The sequence below is a fragment of the Elephas maximus genome, chromosome 9 (genome assembly GCF_024166365.1).
Source record: "Elephas maximus indicus isolate mEleMax1 chromosome 9, mEleMax1 primary haplotype, whole genome shotgun sequence".
Classification (NCBI taxonomy): domain Eukaryota; kingdom Metazoa; phylum Chordata; class Mammalia; order Proboscidea; family Elephantidae; genus Elephas; species Elephas maximus.
The window spans coordinates 44,782,184-44,805,005 of record NC_064827.1 but is presented as its reverse complement, the minus strand read 5'-3'; the positions used below and the strand labels follow the sequence as shown (position 1 = coordinate 44,805,005).

At 40.1% G+C, this 22,822-nt stretch overlaps 1 protein-coding gene and 1 long non-coding RNA gene across 3 annotated transcripts; one reads left to right on the top strand and one right to left on the bottom strand.

The window, feature by feature from the left end:
• Positions 1-2,423: 2,423 nt before the first annotated feature.
• Positions 2,424-3,381, top strand: LOC126083216 (olfactory receptor 13C7-like). Its single transcript, XM_049896695.1, is given in 2 exon segments — positions 2,424-2,752; positions 2,754-3,381. Coding segments are annotated over 2 exon segments (957 nt in total).
• Positions 3,382-7,071: 3,690 nt separating this feature from the next.
• LOC126083225 (uncharacterized) lies at positions 7,072-22,650 on the bottom strand. Of its 2 annotated transcripts, none has more exons than XR_007518746.1 (5): positions 22,482-22,650; positions 21,772-21,884; positions 21,480-21,641; positions 7,866-7,991; positions 7,072-7,710 (listed from the first exon to the last, which is right to left on the bottom strand). It is a non-coding gene; the product is annotated as an uncharacterized LOC126083225 (long non-coding RNA). The 2 variants fall into 2 exon arrangements; XR_007518747.1 differs by lacking the exon at positions 22,482-22,650 and adding an exon at positions 22,019-22,350.
• Between the last annotated feature and the right edge of the window lie 172 nt (positions 22,651-22,822).

Sequence of the window (22,822 nt, the reverse complement as noted above, 5' to 3'; positions counted from 1 at the left end):
GTCTTTACATCCTTCTATATGTATATTTTACAGAATGAAAAATTTAAGGCAAAGCATAATGATTTAAGATATGAATGTGGCATGTATTTGATTCTAAGGTTTTTATAAGCCAGTGCATATAAGCCAGTGTTTTGTTTATGGAAGAAGTGGGAGGAATTGCCCAGGTCTTTAATTTATTCCTGGTACTAGGCAGGCTCCTCTTGCACACCATGGACATCTCTGAGCAAAAGCACAACACACGCATAACCTACCATTCCCAGCATTCAAATTAATTGAGAAAGGGAAGATAAGAATGTGGTTAAAAAGCTATACTTTACCAGAAAACAATGGTAAACGAGCCATGATCTCACAAATGCATAGACAGGCACACTCATGCAAACACACACAAAAAAGACTTTAAGCAACAGAACCCCTCTTTTGGGATCAACTGTCCTTTACCCAACCCACAGCTGCTATGCCTCTGAAACTCTTCACAGGAGCCATGACCAGGTTCATTGGTGACCCGGAAGTCCCTGGGTGGTGTAAATGGCTAGCATGCTCAGCTGCTAACTGAAGAGTTAGCGATCCAAGTCTACCCAGTGATACCTCAGAAAATAAAGGCCTGGCAGTCTACTTCCAAAAAAAATCAGTTACTGAAAACTCTATGGAGCACAGTTCTACTCTGACACACATGAGGTCACCATGAGTCGTAATGGACTCAATGGCAACTGATTTTTTTTTTTTTAACATCCTTTAAAGGCCTAGACTATGGGAGGAGCCAGAGTCTATTTGGTGAGACACAGACAAGAAGGGAACTCCTAGGTTGCTAGCGTCTTTCAACTCTGGGATCCTGAATGTAGAAATGGCCAAGAGTACTGAGCTACAAGGATTTGCCTTGTGTGGTGGGTTTCTCATTCTCCCAGGTCTATCATGGGCTCTGGGTAAGAGTTTCATTGATTGGGGGTTTATGTTAATTTTGGCAGGGCCTGAATGATTCTTCTCTCTAGTGTTTTCCTAGCTCAACAGAATAGATAGGAACAGAGGTGTGTTGCTGTTGTTAGCTGCTGTCAAGTTGATTCTGACTCATGGCAACCCCACATGTGCATAGTAGAATTGCTACATAGGGTTTTCAAGGCTGTGACCTTTCCGAAGCAGACTGCCAGGCCTATCTTCCAAGGCACCCCTTGGTAGGCTTAAACCACCAACTTTCTGGCTAGTAGTTGAGCACATAACTGTATGTACCACCCAGGGACTCCTAGCAAGAGAGGATAAGAAGGAAGAAAGTATTTCTGGAGGGACTTTAGAATAATTGGAACTTGGGGACATAATCCCAGGCGTATGAAAGGTTTCTAAACTTTTTCACTTCAATTTTTAAAATTTAAATCACTTCAGGGACTAGAATAATCTCAATAGCGAGGTAGGATTTAAACAGCTTTGTATATGCAACAGATGGTCCTTTGTGGGTTTTGTCCAAATACAGAACAAAGACAAGAAACTTAACTTTCACCCATATCAGGAGCCAATGACCCCGCTGCTGCTTCCTGACTGAACTGGCTATTTTTGGCCACTGGATTATTCCAAAACCTCGAGAAATTATTTTCATTATCAGCATATTAACTTATAAAGGTAAGGGAGCAGATTTTTAAAGAATATGTAAACTCTTCTTGGACCAATCCTTCTCATGTGGCTAAGTGGTACAGAAGGTCTTGAAGGAAAAGGAAAAAGACATCTCAGTGGTGCAAAAGAAAGTCCAAGAGTGATAAGGTCATCAGATCCATTAGTCCCTGGGATGGAATATCCCTAAAAATAACCTATTCTAAGTGAGCCTTAGGGAAACTGAGGCACAGAGAGAAAAGGAGACTTAACTATTTGTATGCATTGGGTGATTGTTGAATGCCAGTTCTTTTGAAAAGTGCTCCAGAGGAGTTTGGCAGATAGATGGATGAATGAATGAATGGCTTAGCATCCTGTGCATTGTGAGAGAGAAATGGAAAGAGGAGGCAGATTGTATCTAAAAACGCTTGGAGAGGAGATCTGGTCAGGAATTAAGGATGAAGAGTACCAGTTCTTTCTACAAGTCCTAGGCCCCAAGGGGAAGGAAAACATGAATGGGATCTCACATTTCTTATCAAAGCTGAATCAAGCAAATTAGCCAAACATGGTGTAACTTGAAGTAAATGTGTACTGTCTATCGTGAACGCGATTAGGGAAATCAAATCAGACTACTTTCCAAGCCTTATTAGGAGGTGGCCAGAGATCACAAAGTAGATTTTAATCAAATTCCCTGCATTTTATTTAGAACCATGTGGAGAACCTCAATTGTCAGAGCTCTTCTCCAATTACTTAGCAAGATGGGGATTCTTCACTGACTGCCCAGGCACTTTAGACAGCAAAGAATGATGGTGTTAGTCTTCTGAGTTCCTGCAAGTGAAATAAGAAACCTCATGGTCAAGTCCAATCAGACCTCACCTGTGGTAGGGTTCATTCTCCTGGGACTCTCTGCCCACCCATTGCTAGAGAAAATTTTCTTTGTACTCATCTTCCTGATGTATCTGGTGATCCTGCTGGGCAACAGGGTCCTCACTCTTGTGACCATCCTGGACTTCCGCCTGCACGCGCCCATGTACTTCTTCCTGGGGAACCTCTCATTCTTGGACATCTGCTACACAACCTCTTCAGTCCCCCTTATTCTTGACAGCTTCCTCACTCCCAAGAAAACCATCCCCTTCTTAGCCTGTGCTGTGCAGATGTTTCTCTCCTTTGCCATGGGAGCCAGAGTGTGTGCTCCTGAGCATGATGGCATTTGACCGTTATGTGGCCATTTGCAACCCCCTTAGGTACCCTGAGATCATGAGAAAGGCTGCTTATATGCCCATGGTTGCCAGCTCCTGGGTAGCTGGAAGCACCACCGCTATGATACAGACTTCCCTGGCAATGCGACTGCCTTTCTGTGGGGACAATGTCATCAACCACTTTGCCTGTGAGATCCTGGCTGTCCTGAAGTTGGCCTGTGCTGGCATCTCCATTAATGTGATCAGTATGGGAGTGGCCAATGTGATCATTCTGGGAATCCCAGTGCTGTTCATTTTTTTCTCCTATGTGTTCATCATTGCTACCATCTTAAGGATCCGTTCAGCAGAGGGGAGGAAAAAGGCCTTCTCTACCTGCTCTGCCCACCTTACAGTTGTGGTTGTCTTCTATGGGACCATCCTCTTTATGTACGCAAAGCCCAAGTCTAAGGGTCCACTGGGGGCAGACAAACAGGACCTTTCAGACAAACTCTTCTCCCTCTTCTATGGGGTGGTGATACCCATGCTCAACCCCATCATCTACAGCCTGAGGAACAAGGATGTGAAGGCCGCTGTGAGGAATCTGGTATTTCAGAAACACCTCATCCGGTGATGGTGGGAGGGGTCCTGGTAGTCCTGTGCTTCCTGCTTTCTCTCACCTGAGGGTCTCAGAGGATAAGATCACCAGATGTGGGCCAACTTCATCAAATATTACATAAATTTCATTATATAGAAAGACTCTGTGTGAACCAGGAGCTTTTAATAGGAGTTTTTTTTTTTTTTTCACTTCATTCTATAAACAGTTCAATAGAGGAATATTCTTACTTGTCTAGGCTTGTAATTCTTACTCTCTCTAATGGACAATGAACATATTGAGGTCAAGGAAAAGTAACTCTTCAAATTTTTATTGTTTAACTAATGAAAAGCTCTAGTCTTTTATTTAACCCTTCATGGTTTCTTTCCTTGAACATATTTGAATGAGTGCTTACTTTTATGTTACCTTTCAACTCTTTCTATGCCATATAAAATAGTATCAGGAAATGTTTTTATCTTTCTCCTTACCATTTCATTGTCATATTGATTCTTTAAAAAATGTTTCCTGAATTTTTCTCTCCCTTGGTTCTATAACTACCCTATAGTTCTCACTGTCTGGTTCTCACTCAAGCTCCCCACCAGGAAATCACTCATGCCCTTGGATCAGAGAGGGGAGTGAGGAAGGTGTGCAAGAGTTTTCCCTTTGTGAAGATGTTATTTATCCCCGGGCTCTGCCCTAGACAGCAATGGTCTCCCATGGCTCATTGGAGCAATGTGGAAACTGAGATATGTCAAGAAGGATCAAATGAGTTTTATCAACTACTTGGCACAGCATGACCAAGACTGCAGCCAAGTGATGTCATTACTTGCTTTGCCACCTAAGAATCACCAAAACCATATGGTACTCAGAAGAACATGGAGGTGAAATCCACTAGGAGACATTTAAGAGCCACTCACATGATTTGGTAAGGAATTCCAAACAGCTCCCAACAGTGATCAATCTAGTTAAAAGAATGAACAGAACAGAAAACCTCTGACAGTTGATATAAACTTTCAATCCTATCGAGAAGAAACAAAACAATCAGCTTTTGCTTTAAAAAAAAATTGTTAATACAGTAAGATAGAAAAACATTTTAAAAATCTCAGTATAATTCTTAGTGATATTCAAGAGGGTATTGAATCAATAAACAGAGCAGTCTATGAGAAATGAGGCTAGGAGAAAAGATGATTGGGAGATAAGAACATTGTCTTGGAAGTAAAACATTATGAGCAAATGAGATTCAATAGCAAACAACAGAAAAGTAGAAAGGACAACACTAAAAATGAATTTTTGAATTAAAAAAAAACAAATTATTCTCTTAAACTTCAGAGGAAAAAAAGAGATTAAAAATTATTTGAGAAAAGATTTGGGAAGGCATGGAATCTCAACCCGGAGGATCCATCATAGAATTTCACCAGGTGAGAACAGTACAGATAGAAGATAAATAATAATCGCTACAAAAAAATAAAATTTTCTGTGAACAAAAGTAGTTTTAGGTCTCTGGTCCAAAAGAGTTCACTGATTATCAGGAAAGGATTGTGGCAAAAGATTTAGCCTACCTAAGTAAAAGAATAAGTTTTTATTTCCACAGGTAGTAGAATATTTCTACAGAGTTGTCAATAGAAGGAAACAGGTTATCTACGAAGGAATGAAAATCTGGGACTCAGGCAGAGATGGCTATGGCAGGATGCTTGTCCATTTTCCCACCCTTGCTTATTCTGTAATACTCGGGCAGACATGACTCTGGCAGTATGGTTGTTCACTTCCCACTTTTGCCTTTTTGAATATATGCCAAATAAAATTTTATTTTTGCTTTACTAAACTTTATGATTTTTTTTCCCCTGCAACAGTTACTGGCTTAGTCATCAAGGATTTCTGAACCTACGAATCCAGTCGAACTCGAGGAGACCTGGACTGTGGAGCAGAAGCTGGCAAAAAAAAAGAGGCCCTGTCTTCTGGACCCACATGTTCCCACTCCATGTCCCTTCGACATCAACAGGGTGCGTGCTCTCGGAATACTAGCCTTTGCTTATTCTTTTTGTTCTCTTTCTCATGTTTTCTTAAGTTTTGTTTGGCATATTTGTTTGAAAAACTGGTGGGTTGATTAAGGAGAATGTTTCTTAGATTTTTGCTTGATCGTTTGGTTAAGAGTGACACTTAGTAACTTTTTAAGTGAGCTGCAGTTTAGGTCCGAATTCGGGCATTTGAAACATTAAAGAGGAAATTCTATTTTCAAAGAGCTTTGAGCCACTATAAGCCGCAAAAATTCAGGCACAAGTTGACCAGTAAAAGCCATTAGGGTAGTTGCTGGTGCTCATCATGACCGTTAAAGTCTCCTGTGACAGGGTAAGATGGTCACCAGTTAGGCTAGAGCACTAGGCTGCCTGCCACCCACAATGAAACTCTCGTGCAACGAAGGTACCCACTGGTCTAAGCAAAACACTGTCCAAACCCCGCGACATTTCTTGTTAGGGTTCTTTTTGTGGCTCAGAGAAAACCTGGAAAACATTGCTTTTTTTTTTCTAAATTCTCAGAGGGAGGTGGCAGCTCCTGACCTGTGGTATGAAATTCTCAGGGGGAGGTGGCAGCTCCTGGCCTCCATTATAAAATTTGAAGGGAGAAGTGGTAGTTCTGTATCTTATTTATGACATAGTTTCTCAAGGAAGAATCACAATGTTAAAATTAAGACCGTCAGCAGCTTTAAAGTACTTTACAATTGGAGGAACTAGTATATTTAAGGTCTAAAATAAGAGACTAGGTCTCTAGCCAGCAGAATGAATTAAGTTCAAAAAGAAGGAAACAAAAAGCTTGAACATTAGAGCTTAATATCTTTGACAAATGAGCCTGGATTTCCCCCACTACTGAAATACTGGTTTGGGGTTCATATTTAAAAATGCTATAAATTCAGTTTATAAAATAAAATTTAAAAAAAAATTTTTTTATTTTATAAACTGAATATACTAAAAGTAATTTGGGATTTCAGTGACCACTTTGGAAAAGTGAACTTTCATTTGTGTTGTCTTTTCTCTTTAGGGAATTTAATGCTTGATGCTCCGGTTTTGTCAAAAGGTCTAATATTCCTCCATCTGAAGCTCTTGCAAGTTAATAAGTTTTATCTAGAACCTTTTTTTTCCATTGAATTGAGTCGATCTTACCAAAATTTCTATATATACTTTAAGAAACCGGAATTCCCATATCTTTGTTTTGTGTGGTATTGTTCAGTGAGTTTCTGTGGTCTTTCTGTCTCCTTTTCTTCCGAGAGCTTGCTTCTGTTCTAGAGCGTTGTACCTAAGTTTCCATCTTGTATTAGGTCGGTGTCTATGACTGAGAATTGCTGTTTTTTGTAAGGCTGTCTTAGAACCTCAGTTCTTTCTACATCCAGAAAAACTGTGTCTTGTGTCTGTCTTGTGAGTTAGATTTAATAGCTACTTAGAGAAACTTTGATACAAATTAGTTTATTTGAAAAGTACACTAGGATCTTTATATTCTATACTATGCCAATCTTAAAAGTGAAACCTAAGTAACTTAAGCTAGATATTATATGAAATGTGTTTTCTTTAAAGAAAAAAAGAAAAAGGATGGTTTTATCTTAAAGTAAAAGTAGCAGTTTCAGAACAGTATAAGGGAAAGAAATTAGTTATCTTTTGCCTTTCAAAATGTCTAGGTCCACTTAAACATATGTAAATGAATTGGAATGATCTAATCTTGTCTTCTAAGAAGAGTTAAAAAATGGGAAGGGTAGGGCAGGATCAGGCTTCCCCAGCCCCCAGTCTCCAAGGTCATATAGATACAGGGAAGCTTTTGAAAAACCCTTTCCAACTAGGTGGAAACCTTTTTTTTTTTTTTAATAATTTTTATTGTGCTTTAAGTGAAAGTTTACAAATCAAGTCAGCATCTCACACAAAAACTCATATACACCTTGCTACACACTCCCAATGACTCTCCCCCTAATGAGACAGCCCACTCTCTCCCTCTACTCTCTCTTTTCATGTCCCTTTTGCCAGCTTCTAACCCCCTCCACACTCTCATTTCCCCTCCAGGCAGGAGATGCCAACATAGTCTCAAGTGTCCACCTGATCCAAGAAGCTCACTCCTCACCAGCATCCCTCTCCAACCCATTATCCAGTCCAATCCATGTCTGAAGAGTTGGCTTTGGGAATGGTTCCTGTCCTGGGCCAACAGAAGGTCTGGGGGCCATGACCACCGGGGTCCTTCTAGTCTCAGTCAGACCATTAAGTCTGGTCTTATGAGAATTTGCGATCTGCATCCCACTGCTCTCCTGCTCCCTCAGGGGTTCTCTGTTGTGCTCCCTGTCAGGGCAGTCATCAGTTGTAGCCGGGCACCATCTAGTTCTTCTGGGTGGAGACCCTTTTAAGACAAAAAGAAGACGGGAAAGAATTGCTGCTTTGCCATAGTTATCAGAAATTGGATAGATCTCAATAGTAAAAGAACTGTAAACAAGTTCTCTCTATTGTAGGGGAACTTTAAGAAACCAAAAAAATAGAAATCACAATGAGACACACCTGAAATGGCCTGGAAAAATGTTTCCAACCGTAGCCAGACACTTAAGGTTATATCCATATCAATGAATTGGTCAACTGAGCAGAAACTTTATGATTTCCAAAGCCAGTTGATAAAACCTTTAAAGGCTAAAATTAGATTGAGAAAAATATGAAAAATAGTAAAAGGTGAATGAAAAGTTAGAATGTTTAAACAGACTTTATTTCAATTACAGTTATATTTTATGTTATACAGGCTTAAAATAATTTCCAAGACCTTTTAGGTAAAAAAAAAATTTTTTTTTTAGGTAACTTACTGATATTAACTGGAGTTAATATGTATTTGTCATAATTTAAGCTTATATACTTTTGCTTTTTATGCCACAAGAGAAAGGGGATATGTGTGTGTATATCTGGGTCTGCTAATGAGTGTGTTCATTTTTGTCATTTTAAAGGATGTACTATATGCAACAAAGACAACGTTTAAGAGGTTTATTGAAAAAAGAAATTTATTCGATAATGGCCAAAAGTTTTAACTGTCTGACTGAAGTTTAATGGTTTAATTTATGGGATTTTTAGGAGCATTAGTGTTAAATAGCATATAAAACAAATAAATAGGTTTCTTGCTGTTAAAAAACAAAATTTTCTTTTATTTCTGAGTTAAAGGGTTAATTTATTACTGTGATCTGACTCAAAGACCAAGGTTTGGCCTCTCATTAGAATAAGATTCCTGAGTTGAAAACTAAGCCACATAGCTTTAGGAAATAAAAAAAAGCTAAGGCTTTACTTTAAGATCCTTGGTTAAATAACTTCACAGTAACCTATAATAAACTCATGACAACTCTGAAAATTCATGGAAAGCCACAAAATTTTTATAGAGGAAAAGTGCTAAAAAGATTTGTTTAACATGTTATGAATTATATGGAACATGTTATTAAAAATCAAGAGAAGTGCCTGATTCTCTTTGGGTTAAGATTTATAAGTTTGTATATCCTCTTGTGTTTTTGCCTAATATTTGAGAATAAAAGTATAATATTATGTCATAATTTTATTACTATTTCTTTATTATTAAAAAAAAAACTTGGTCACAACTTTTTTTTTTTTTTTTTTTTAAATCTAGCATCATTGAAGTCAATGGTTTGACTGGGGAATTCACATCATTTACTATGAAGTCGGAAACCCTGGTGGCATAGTGGTTAAGTGATACAGCTGCCAACCAAAAAGGTCGGCAGTTTGGATCTGCCAGGTGCTCCTTGGAAATGCTATGGGGCAGTTCTACTCTGTCCTATAGGGTCTCTGTGAGTCGGAATCGACTCAACGGCAGTGGCTTTTTGGTGGGTGGGTACCTATGAAGTTATTTTTAATTACTATTCAGGTATTTAGAGGTTTGATAATCTTGGTATACTCTTAGTATATCCTGACTATATGGTGTTGTGTCTCAAGGTTATTATGTATTATATCTTTACAACAGTAAACAGACAAGGGAGTCTCAGCATTCTTGGAGCTTACATTTTGTGGTGAGAGACAATAAGCTAATAAGCTAATAATTTTAATATTCTGACATAAAACTAATCCATGTTTCTCCCTGACATCCCACCACAGTCATGTTCCCAATATCCAATCATGCTCCCCCTCAGCCATTCCACCAATATATCCCAGGAAAGAGGGATGATGAATACCGCTTAACGAAGGATAAAAAAAAAAAAAAAAAAACACTCAGATAGGAAAATGAAGTAAAATAACCAACTTTCACTGAAGACAGATGTATGGAGGCAGGTGGATGTGACAGAAATCTTCAGGTAGTGAGAAGGTTGACCTGAGACCCTTCAAGCTTGGTGGCATGTTTCAAGCCCAGAAGCTCCATATTTGATATGGGGATTTATATTAGTTTCCTGGAATTCCTGGATGATGACAACTGTTAACATGTTCAACTGCTATCCGGAAGGTTGGAAGTTTGACTTCACCCAGAGGTGCCTCAGAAGAAAGACATAGTGATCTACTTCCAAAAAAATCTGCCATTAAAAGTCCTATGGAAAAATGTTCTGCACAGAATGGAACAGAATCAACTAGATGCACCTTTCTTTTAGTTTCTGTCATGGATTGAATTGTGTACCTAAGAAATATGTGTCAACTTGGCTGGGTCATGATTCCCAGTATTGTACAATTATCTACCATTTTGTCATCTGATGTGATTTCTCTATGTGTTGTAAATCCTGTCACTATGGTGTAAGTAGATGGATTAGTAGTAGTTATATTGATGAGATCTACAAGATTAGATAGTGTCTCAAGCCAATCTCTTTTGAGATATAAAAGAGAGAAGCAAGCAGAGAGATGTGGAGACCTCATACCACCAAGAAAGCAGTGCCAGAAGCAGGGAGTATCCTTTGGACCTGGGGTTCCTGTGCAGAGAAGCTCCTAGACCAAGGGAAGACTGATGACATGGACCTTCCTCCAGAGCTGACAGAGAAAGAAAGCCTTCCCCCTGGAACTGATGCCTTGAATTTGGACTTGTAGTCTACTAGACTGTGAGAGAATAAATTTCTCTTTGTTAAAGTCATCCACTTGTGGTATTTCTGTTATAGCAGCACTAGATGACTAAGACAATAAGGGAACAGAAAGATGAAGGGAATCAAAATGGTACACTACAAAAATCAAGTAAAAAGGCAATAATGGAGGAATTGAAGACATACAGAAAAGAAATAACAAAATGGTAGAAATAAATCCTGCCTCATGAGTAATTACTTTAAGTGTAAGTGGATTAAACTCCCCAATTAAAAGGCAGAGATTGGCAACATGATCCATCTATATGTTTGCTACAAGAGACTCACTTTAGATCCAAAGATACTGGTACATTGAAAGTAAAAGGATGGAAAAATGTATTCCATGCAAATAGTAACCAAAAGAGAGCTGGGGCGGCTATATCAATATCAGACAAAATAGACTTTAAAACAAAAGGTTACAAGAAACAAATGAGGACATTGTATATTATTAAAAGGTTCAATTAGTCAAGAAGACCTAATAATTACAAATATACACATACCTAACAACAGAGCCTCAAAATATATGAAGCAAAATAGACCGAAATGAAGGGGGAGAAATAGACATTTCTGTAATAGCAGTTGAAGGCTTCAGTACACCACTTTCAATAATACATACAACAACCAGACAGAAGGTCAATAAGGAAATAGAGGACTTGAACAACAGAACACTATAAGCCAATTAGACCTAACAGATATCGATAACCACCCAACAGCAGAATACACATTGTTCTCAAGTGCTCATGGAACATTCTCCAGGACAGACCACGTCAGGCCACAAAACAATTCTTATTTTTTGGTCTCAGACTGTCTTTATTTCATGTTTATATGTAAAAGATATTTTCTCCAGATATGAAATTTTATTATTTTTTTAATTTCATTGTGCTTTAGGTGAAACTTTGCAGGTCAAGTTAGTTTCTTATTCAAAAATTTATACACATATTGTTTTGTGACATTGGTTGTAATCCCCACAATGTGACAGCATTCTTTCTCTTTCTATCCCAGTTTCCCTGTATCCATTCATCCAGTTTTCCTGCTCCTTCCTGCCTTCTCATCTTGCTTTTGGGCAGAGTTTGCCCATTTAGTCTCATATATTTTACTGAACTAAGAAGCACATTCCTCGGTGGTCGTGGTCCCCAAACCTTCTGTTGGCACAGGACAGGAACCATCCCCGAAGACAACTCATCAGACATGAAAGGGACTGGACAGTGGGTAGGTGAGAGATGCTGATGAAGAGTGAGCTAATTATATCAAGTGGTCACTTGTCTCCTGTCTGGAGGGGAGATGGGAGGATAGAGAGAGTTGGAAGCTGGCAAAATTGTCACGAAAGGAGAGACTGGAAGGGCTGACTCATTAGGGGGAGAGCAAGTGGGAGTATGGAGTAACGTGTATATAAACTTATATGTGACAGTCTGACTTGATTTGTAAACGTTCACTTGAAACTCAAAAAAAGTTAATAAAAAAAAAAAAGAAGCACATTCCTCACGTGTGTTACTGTTTGTTTTATAGGCCTATCTGATCTTTGGCTGAAAGGCGGGCTTCAGGAATGGTTTTAGTTCTAAGTTAGCAGAGTGTCTGGGGGCCACAGCCTCAGGAGTTCCTCAAGTCTCTGTCAGACCAGTTAAGTCTAGTCTTTTTGTGTGTGAGTGGATTTGAGTTCTACATTTTGCTCCTGCTCTGTTGTGATCCGTGTAAAAGCAGCTGGTGGCAGTAGCCAGGCACCATCTAGTTCTTCTGGCTCAGGCTGATGGAGGCTGTGGTTCACATGGTTCTTTAATCCTTTGAGCTAATATTTTCCCTGTGTCTTTGGTTTTCTTCATTCTCCTTTGCTCCAGATGGGATGAGATCAACAGATGTATCTTAGATGGAAAACAATTCTAAATAAATTGAAAAAATTTTAATCATAAAAAGTATCTTTTCCAACCACAACAGAATGAAAATAGAGATCAATATCAGAAGGAAAACTGGAAAACTCACAAATATATAGAAATGAAATAACACACTATTAAACAACCAACAAGTCACAGAAGAAATTTTAAGAGAAATCTGAAAATACCTTGAGTAGTGAAATATAAAACACATACCAAAACTAATAGGATACAGGAAAGGCAATGTTCAGAGAGAAATTTATTGCTCTAAATGCCTACATTAAAAAAGAAGAAAGATCTCAAATCAATAACCTAACTGTACACTTTAATGAGCTAGAAGAAAAAAGCAAACTTAACTCAAAGCTAGGAGAAATAAAAACATAAAGATTAAAGCAGAGATAAACAAAATAGAGAATAGAAAAATGATACATTCAATGAACTAAAAAGTTGGTTTTTTGAAAAGAACAAAACTGACAAATCTTTAGATAGATTGACTAAGAAAAAGAGAGAAGACTTAAATTGCTAAAATCAGAAACAAAAAAAGGCAGTTTTACTATTGCCACCAACCTTCCAGAAGTAAAAAAAGATTGTAAACACCAAGCACAAAAACTAACTCCAAGTGGATCAAAGACCTAAACATAAAGACTAAAACGATAAAGATCATGGAAGAAAAAATAGGGACAACCTTAGGAGCCCTAATACAAGGCATAAACAGAATACAAAACATTACCAAAAATGACGAAGAGAAACCAGATAACTGGGAGCTCCTAAAAATCAAACACCTACGCTCATCTAAAGACTTCACCAAAAGAGTAAAAAGACCACCTACAGACTGGGAAAGAATTTTCAGCTATGACATCTCCAACCAGCGCCTGATCTCTAAAATCCATATGATTCTGTCAAAACTCAACCACAAAAAGACAAACAACCCAATCAAGAAGTGGGCAAAGGATATGAACACACACTTCACTAAAGAAGATATTCAGGCAGCTAACAGATAGACGAGAAAATGCTCTCGATCATTAGCCATTAGAGAAATGCAAATTAAAACTACAATGAGATTCCATCTCACACCAACAAGGCTGGCATTAATCCAAAAAACACAAAATAATAAATGTTGGAGAGGCTGTGGAGAGATTGGAACTCTTATACACTGCTGGTGGGAATGTAAAATGGTACAACCACTTTGGAAATCTATCTGGTGATATCTTAAACAGTTAGAAATAGAACTACCATACAACCCAGAAATCCCACTCCTCGGAATATACCCTAGAGATACAAGAGCCTTCACACAAACAGATATATGCACACCCATGTTTATTGTAGGTCTGTTTACAATAGCAAAAAGCTGGAAGCAACCAAGGTGTCCATCAACAGATGAATGGCTAAATAAATTGTGGTGTATTCACACAATGGAATACTACGCATCGATAAAGAACAGTGACGAATCTATGAAACATTTCATAACATGGAGGAACTTGGAAGGCATTATGCTGAGTGAAATTAGTCAGAGGCAAAAGGACAAATATTGTATAAGACCACTATTATATGATCTTGAGAAATAGTATAAACTGAGAAGAACACATACTTTTGTGGTTACGAGGCTGGGAGGGAGGGAGGGTGGGAGAGGGTTTTTTACTGATTAATTAGTAGATAAGAATTGCTTTAGGTGAAGGGAAGGACAATACTTAATACATGGAAGGTCAGCTCAACTGGACTGGACCAAAAGCAAAGAAGTTTCCAGGATAAAATGAATGCTTCAAAGGTCAGCGGAGCAAGGGTGAGGGTTTTGGGACCATGGTTTAAAGGGACTTCTCAGTCAATTGGCAAAATAATTCTATTATGAAAACATTCTGCATCCCACTTTGAAATGTGGTGTCTGGGGTCTTAAATGCTAACAAGCAGCCATCTAAGATGCATCAATTGTCTCAACCCACCTGGAGCAAAGGAGAATGAAGAACACCAAGGTCACACGACAACTAAGAGCCCAAGAGACAGAAAGGGCCACATGAACCAGAGACCTACATCATCCTGAGACCAGAAGAACTAGTTGGTGCCCGGCCACAATCGATGACTGCCCTGACAGGGAGCGCAACAGAGAACCCCTGAGGGAGCAGGAGATCAGTAGGATGCAGACCCCAAATTCGCATAAAAAGACCACACTTAATGGTCTGACTAAGACTAGAGGAATCCCGGTGGTCATGGTCCCCAAACCTTCTCTTGGCACAGGACAGGAACCATCCCCGAAGACAACTCATCAGACATGAAAGGGACTGGACAGTGGGTAGGTGAGAGATGCTGATGAAGAGTGAGCTAATTATATCAAGTGGTCACTTGAGACTGTGTTGGCATCTCCTGTCTGGAGGGGGGATGGGAGGATAGAGAGAGTTGGAAGCTGGCAAAATTGTCACGAAAGGAGAGACTGGAAGGGCTGACTCATTAGGGGGAGAGCAAGTGGGAGTATGGAGTAACGTGTATATAAACTTATATGTGACAGTCTGACTTGATTTGTAAACGTTCACTTGAAGCTCAATAAAAGTTAATAATAAAAAAAGGATTGTAAGAGAATACTATGAAGAACTGTACGCCAATAACGTGGATAACCTAGACGAAACGGACAAATTCCTAGAAACACACAAACACCACCACCTCATATTACTAAGGTGGCTATAATTTAAAATAAAAGGGGGCAGGGAAATAAGTGTTGGCAAGGATGTGGAAAAACTGGAATATTCATGCATTGTTGGTGAAAAACAGTTTGGCAATTTTTCAAAAGTTAAACATAGAATTACCATAATCCGATGCCTTCAAGTTGATTTCAACTCTTAGCAACCCTATAGGACAGAGTAGAACTGCCCCATAGGGTTTCCAAGGAGCAGCTGGTGGACATAAACTGCCAACATTTTGGTTAGCAGCCACAGCTCTTCACCACTGCGCCACCAGGGCTCCCTAGAATTACCACATGACCCAGCAACTCCACTCCTAGGTACATATCCAAAAACAATCAAAACAGTGACTGAAACAAATACTCGTACACAAATGTTCCTAACAGCATTATTCATGATAGCCAAAAGGTGGAAACAACTCAAGTGTCTGTCTATCAACAGATGAACAGATAAACAAAATGTGGCACATACATACAATGGAATATTATGCAATCATATAAAGAAAGGAAGTTCTGATATATGCTACAATCTGGATGAATCTCGAAAACATTATGCTAAGTGAAATAAACCAGACACAAAAGGACAAGTATTATATGATTCCACTTACATGAGTTATCTTAGAATAAAAAAAAAATCCGTTGCTGTCAATTCTGACTCATAGCGACCCTAGAGGACAGAGTAGAACTGCCCCGTAGGGTTTCCAATGAGAGCCTGGTGGATTTTGAACTGCTGACCTTTTGGTTAGCAGCCATAGCTCTTAGCCACTATGGCACCAGGGTTTCCATGAGTTATCTAAAAAAAAAAAAAAAATTCATAGAGACAGAAAGTAGAATGAGATTACCAGGAGTTGGGGAAAGGAGGAGAATGGGAAGCAATTATTTAATGGGTACAGAATTTCTGTTTGGGATGACAAGAAAGTTCTGGAAATAGTGATGATGGTTGCACAAACTGTAAACATACTTAATGACACTAAATTGTACATTTAAAAATGGTTAAAATGGTAAATTTTATGTATGTAGCTGCAGTGATGAGCTCAAGCATAGCAACAACTGTGAGGATGGCACAGGACCAGGCAACGTTTCGTTCTGTTGTACATAGGGTTGCTATGAGTTGGAATCAACTCAACGGCATTTAACGGCAACGTGTTATGTATATATTGCCACAATAAAAACAAACAAACAAGAATGAATACAAATGTAAAATAAAGCTGCACCTCCTCAGACCTACTTTGTTCATTCCCCACCTTGTTTTTTCTCCTGCTGCCACTTTGACCTTGAATGTCTTATCTTGTGCCTTTGTATTCTGTGCCTGCCACTTGGGGAGGCAGAGTAAATCTCTCAAAAAGCCTGCTGTCATTAACCTTTGCATTCCCCAAACGACCCCCTTAATACTGCTTGGACCACAGTAAAGAGCTCTCTTCTCTAGAACCTGACAGAAATGTTTCACACAGTGGAAATATAAAGACATTTAATAAATTAGATTTTTTGATACTTAAATGCAAACAATGAGTTAAATGGTCGTTATACATTTTCCTTAATCAAAGCACCTTCCTTCATGAAGCAATTTGTCCTCTGAATTACCACCGCATTTCACCCCTCTATTAGTGGCCTGGTGGTTAAAAGCTACTGTGGCTAACCAAAAGTTTGGCAGTTCAAATCCACCAGGCGGTCCTTAGAAACCCCGTCAGGCAGTTCTGCTCTGTCCTTTAGGTTCACTACAAGTCAGAACTGACTCAATGGCAATGCGGTATTGGGCACAATTCATTTTTTGCCTTGCTTTACAAAAAAAAAAAAAAAATTTCTGCCTAAATGGCTTTTCTTCCTTATCAGAGGGCAAAATACTGTCTTCCTCTTACCTGCGCTCTAATTTTCAGCAGTTCTCTCAGCACTTCCATAGCACTTGGTTTTAATTCTCATTACATGGTACCTAGTGTAGAGATAACCAGTATAGACAAAGCACATGGGTCCCTTGCCTAATGCCTTGTGTCTCAGGAGGCTCCATGCTTTGGTGTGCCTACCCTGAAAATTTTAAAATCCATCTCTGTTGATTGTGGGGTTGCCCTGTGCTATCTGGTAGGGGTGCTCCCAGCCCCAATTAGAACCCAGAAGGCCAGGGTCAAGGAGCCCTGATGGCACAATGGCTAAGCAGTTGGTTGTTAATCAAAAGGTTGGTGCAGTTAGAACCCACCAGCCGCTCCGCGGCAGACAAGACCTAGCGATCTGCTCCTGTAAATATTACTGCCTAGGAAACCCTATGGGGCAGTTCAGCCCTGTCACATAGGGTCACCATGAGTTGGAATCGACTCAGCGGCAAACAACAACAAGGTCCAGGCCCCCATTTCTCCCCTTTTCTGGCCCTTTCCAGCCCTTCCCCTCCCATATCCACTCCCCATCCCCCATGTGGAATCATTCAGATACCCAGGCTTCTTCAGGATTTGAGCCTGTGGGCTCATCCCAGAGCCCCAGGAGAGCTCCCTGGCAGGTGGATAGCTCCTACTGGCCAGCATGATTTTTAAAAAATTAATTAATTTAAACAGCTTTATTGAGATAAAATTTACATACTAAAAAGTTCAACCATTTATAAGTGCTTAATTCAGTGGGTTTTAGTATATTAGAGTTGTGCAACCATCACCATAATCCAAGTTTACATTTTCCATCCCAAAAAGAAACTCTGTACACATGAGCAGGACATTTTCAGGACTACAAAAAGAAAACTTTATATCCCTTAGCTATCACTCCCAACCTCCGATACCCCAAGCCCTAGGCAATCACTAGTCTACTTTCTGTCTCTAAAGACTTCATATAAATGGATCATACAATATGTAGGCTTTTGTGACTGACTCCTTTCACTTAGCATAATGTTTTCAAGGTTCATCCATGGTATAGCAATATACCAGTGTTTCATTTTTTTGTTGCTGAACAATATTCCATTGTATGGATATATAGCATTTTACTTATCCATTCATTACTTTATGGACATATAGATTGTTTCCATTTTTCTGCTATTATAAATAATGCTGCTATGAACATTTGTTTATGAGTTTTTATGTGGACATAGGTTTTCATTTCTTCTGGGTATATACCTAGAAGGGGAATGGCTAGGTCATTTGGTAACTCTATGTTTAGCCTTTTGAGAAACTGCCAGACTATTTTCCAAAGCAACTCTACCATTTTACATTCCCAACAGCAATGTACAAAGGTTCCAATTTCTCCACATCCTTGCCAACACTTGTTATATACGACACTGTCTTTTTTATTATAGCCATCCTCGTGGGTGTGAAGTGTATCTCATTTTGGTTTTGATTTGTATTTCCTGATGGCTAATGTTTTTTTTTTTTAATGATATTGAGCATCTTTTCATCCTTATTGGCCATTTGTACATATCTTCTTTGGATAAATGCCTATTCAGGTCTTTTGCCCTTTTTTTTTTTTTTTAATTGTGCTTTAAGTGAAAGTTTACAAATCAAGTCAGTCTGTCATATAAAATCTTATACCCACCTTGCTATGTACTCCTAGCTGCTCTCCCCCTAATGAGACAGCACATTCCTCCTCTCCACCCTGTATTCCCACTGTCCATTCAACCAACTCCTGCCTCCCTCCGCCTTCTCATCTCGCCTCCAGACAGGAGCTGCCCACATAGTCTCACGTGTCTACTTGAGCCAAGAAGCTCACTCCTCACCAGTATCATTTTCTGTCTTATAGTCCAGTCCAATCCCTGTCTGAAGAGTTGGCTTTGGGAATGGTTGTGGTCTTGGGCTAACAGAGGGCCTGGGGACCATGACCTCTGGGGTCCCTCCAGTCTCAGTCAGAGCATTAAGTCTGGTATTTTAGCGAGAATTTGAGGTCTGCATCCCATTGCTCTTCTGCTCAACCAGGATTCTCTGTTGTGTTCTCTGTCAGGGCAGTCATCGGTGGTAGCCGGGCACCATCTAGTTCTTTCAGTCTCAGGCTGATGGAGTCTCTGGTTTATGTGGCCCTTTCTGTCCCTTGGCTTCATATCCACCTTGTGTGTTTGGTGTTCTTCACTCTCCTTTGCTCCAGGTAGGTTGAGACCAATTGGTTTGTCTTAGATGGCCACTTGCTAGTGTTTAAGACCCCCATGCCACTCACCAAAGTGGGACGCAGAACGTTTTCTTAATACACTTTGTTATGCCAATCAGACCTCCTCCCTGCTACTCTGGCCTTCAAAGCGTTTGGTTGTATTCAGGAAACCTCTTTGCTTTTGGTTTAGTCCAGTTGTGCTGACCTCCCCTGTATTGTGTGTTATCTTTTCCTTCACCTAAAATAGTTCTTTCCTACTACCTAATTAATGACTATCCCTCTCCCTCCCTCCCCACCCTCGTAAACATCAAAGAATATTTTCTTCTGTGTTTTAACTTTTTCTTGAGTTCTTATAATAGTGGTCTCACATAATATTTGTCCTTTTGCAACTGGCTAATTTCACTCAGCATAATGCCTTCCAGATTCCTCCATGTTATGAGATGTTTCATAGATTCATCGTTGTTCTTAATCGTTGCATAATATTCCATTATGTGAATATACCATAATTTATTTATCCATTCATCTGTTGATGGGCACCTTGGTTGCTTCCATCTTTTTGCTATTGTAAACAGTGCTGCAGTGAACATGTCTTTTGCCCATTTTTTAATTGGGTTATCTTTTTATTATTGAGTTGTAAGAGTTCTTTATATATTCTAGATGCAAATCCCTTATCAGATATATGATTTGCAAATATTTTCTCCCAGTCTGTGGGTTCTCTTTTAACTTTCTTGGCATCCTTTGAAGCACAAACATTTTTTCATTCTGATGAAGCCCAATTCATCTATTTTTTCTTTCACTGCTTGTGTCATATCTAATAAAATGTTGCCTAATCCAAGATCACAAAGATTTATGTCTGTTTTATTCTGAGAGTTTTATAGTTTCAGGATTTACATTTAGGTCTTTGATCCACACATATACAGTGTGAGACAGGGCTCCAACTTCATTCTTTGCATGTGGATATCCACTTGTCCCAGCACCATTTGTTGAAAAGGCTATTCTTTCCCCATTAAATTGTCTTGGCATCCTTCCTGAAAATCTACAGACTGGAAATGTAAGGATTTATTTCTGGACTCTCAATTCTATTCCACAGATCTATCTGCTTTCCTTGTGCTAGTACTGCACTCTCTTGATTACTCTAGCTTTGTAGTTTAAGTTTTGAAATTGGGACGTGTGAATCCTCCAACCTTGTTCTTTTTCAAGATTATCTTGGCTATTCCGTGTTCCTTGAATGTCCAAACAAATTTTAGGGTCAGCTTATCAGTTTCTGTAAGAAGCCAGCTGAGATTTTGATAGGGATTGTGTTAAATCTGTAGATCAATTTGGTATGTGTTGCCATCTTAACAATATTAAATCTTCTGACCTGTGAACACGGATGTCTTTCAATTTACTTAGGTCTTGTTTTATTATTTCTAATAGATTTTTAGTGCATTCTTTAGGGTTTTCTATATACATGATTACGTCATCTGCAAAAAGAGATAGTTTTATTTCTTCCTTTCCAATCTGCATGCCTTTTATTTTCTTGCCTAATTGCACTGGTTAGCACTTCCAGTACAATGCTGAATAGAAGTGGTAAGAAAAGACATCCTTGCCTTGTTCCTGTGTTTAGGGGGAAAACATTCAGCCTTTCATCATTAAGTGTAATATTAGCTGATGGATTTTTGCTAGATGCCTCTTATGCTGAAGAAGTTCCCTTCTATTTCTTGTTTGTTGAGTGTTTTTATCATGAAGGGGTGTTCTTAACCATGCTAGAGGAGGGTTAGACATAACTTGTACCGATGTCATCACTCTTGTCACTGAGTCAAGGGCCCCTCACCTATTATCCCTGCTGGCGGTGGTGTGTGTAAAGTAGAGGTGTGATCAATACTGAAAGAGATAATTTTAGGAATGTAGTGATTATGGCCTAAGGAATTCAAGAAAAGACATGGTTGTAGGGCACATTGCTCTACATTTACATTATAAAATTCCAAAGTACAAATTTAACAATCTAGAAAACAAACCATCAGTCACATACATTTTCCTTCATACTCTGGGTATGATTTGCACTTGTGGTCATTAGTAATGAAACACAGCCAGTATTCACACGTGGCAAGATGACGCAGCGTCATAAATAATGACATAACCAGCATTGGATAAATGGTATTAAGAAACTACAAAGGCAAGAAGATCGATAGTTTCAAGACAAATGGGTTCTGAAGGGTCTTGGCCTTGTAAGTAATAACAGCATCATTATTATTTTTTTTGAAGGTAAGAGATATGAAATTAGCCAGGAATGGTGTATCTGACAATAAAGACAGGAAGAGACAGTACTTATATTTGAACAGGAAGAGATAATGCCTAGATACTACCAAGCATCTTTAGGTGCACTGATGTGGCAGTAAACAGATATGTAACTACTACTTCTCTACCTTTTATCCTAAATCTTCACTAAAATATTACACCTCATATGGACCCACTAATTCTGTAATACATATTTTAAGCAAATAGTGTACGTAGTCAGGGTCCTCAAAAAAAATTTTTTTTTTTTAACCTGGGATACTTCTGCACATCCTTAAGGTGGTCCTGGAGGCAGCACAGTACAATGAATGGTTAGGAGTATCGGTTCTGGACTCAGAATTCCTAGGTTCCACATATTAGCTATGTGACCGTAATAGGCAGGTTGTTTAAACTCTCCACGCCTCAGTTTCTACATCTGTAGGCAACAGAAGTATGGTACTTTATAGCCATGTTGAGAAGTTTAAATTACTTAATATATGTCAGTGTCTAATAACCTGGCACTTTAAATGTTTAAAAGTGATGGTAATATATAGTACTATACTTACCTGCCTTATATTCCATGATGTTAAGGACAAAATGAGTTCCTCTTTGCTTTCTTTCCCCCACGTGATGAAGTGAATTGTATTTGTGATGCAGAAGTTAAATTTATCCGGAAACACTAGGTATATTAAAAATTTAAATGAAATATAATTTTAATAAAAAGGTCCTCAGCATATTTGTATTTCCTCACTTAACTGCTTTATAATTAGTGTTAGGGGCTTAAGACTTTAATATTCTTTTTGTTACCCTCACTTTTTACAAAGCATCTAGTTTAACGTAACGCACTTTATACCGCTCAGACTTCTGACTGGATAATCAGAGGGACAAGGTTGCTGCAGCAAGAAAAAAAAAAAAAAAAGAAGTGGGTTACAATAGGGTACAGCTTTACTGCTGGAGATGGAAGACCAATAGTCTGAGAAAACAGCGCACTCTTGGGCACTCCGGGGGCGGGGGTGGCATAGCGCGAAGGTAAGCGCCCCACGACCACGGGGCCGGAGGCCTAGCTGGGCAGCAGAGCCTGGTGGGGGAACGGAAGTAGGGCCCCGGCCGGGGCGGCTGAGAGAGTCATTCTCGCCCTCCCCCCCACCCCCCCCGGATGCCGGCGGCGAGACCCACCGGGCCCCCGCCCTCGCCTCGGCGCCGGCAGGAGTTGTGAGCGGCCGCGGCCCCCTGCGGCGCCCCCCTCCCGGGCCACCTCCTCGGGACCGACACTGACCTTGCCGCGGGCGGCCGGGCTGGCGCAGTCCCCCCGCCGCAGTGCCGGGCGCTGGCGGAGGACGCCCATTGGCACCTGAGCCGACGGCTCGTGTGAGCCGCACGCCAAGTCCCGGCCGGGCCGCCGCCAACCCGCGGTCCCGCCGCACCTCGCTCTCCCGCGCCGGTGGCCCGCTGGGCGGGGGGTGGGGGGGAGGCGGACGGGCGCGCGAGCCGCAGTCGCTCGCAGCGGGGGGCGGGGAGGGTGGGTGTGGGGCGGGGGCGCGCCCCGCCGCCGCCGCCGCCGCCGCCGCCGCCTCAGCCCGCCGCTCCGCCCGCCGCCTCCGCTAGCCGCTCCGCCCG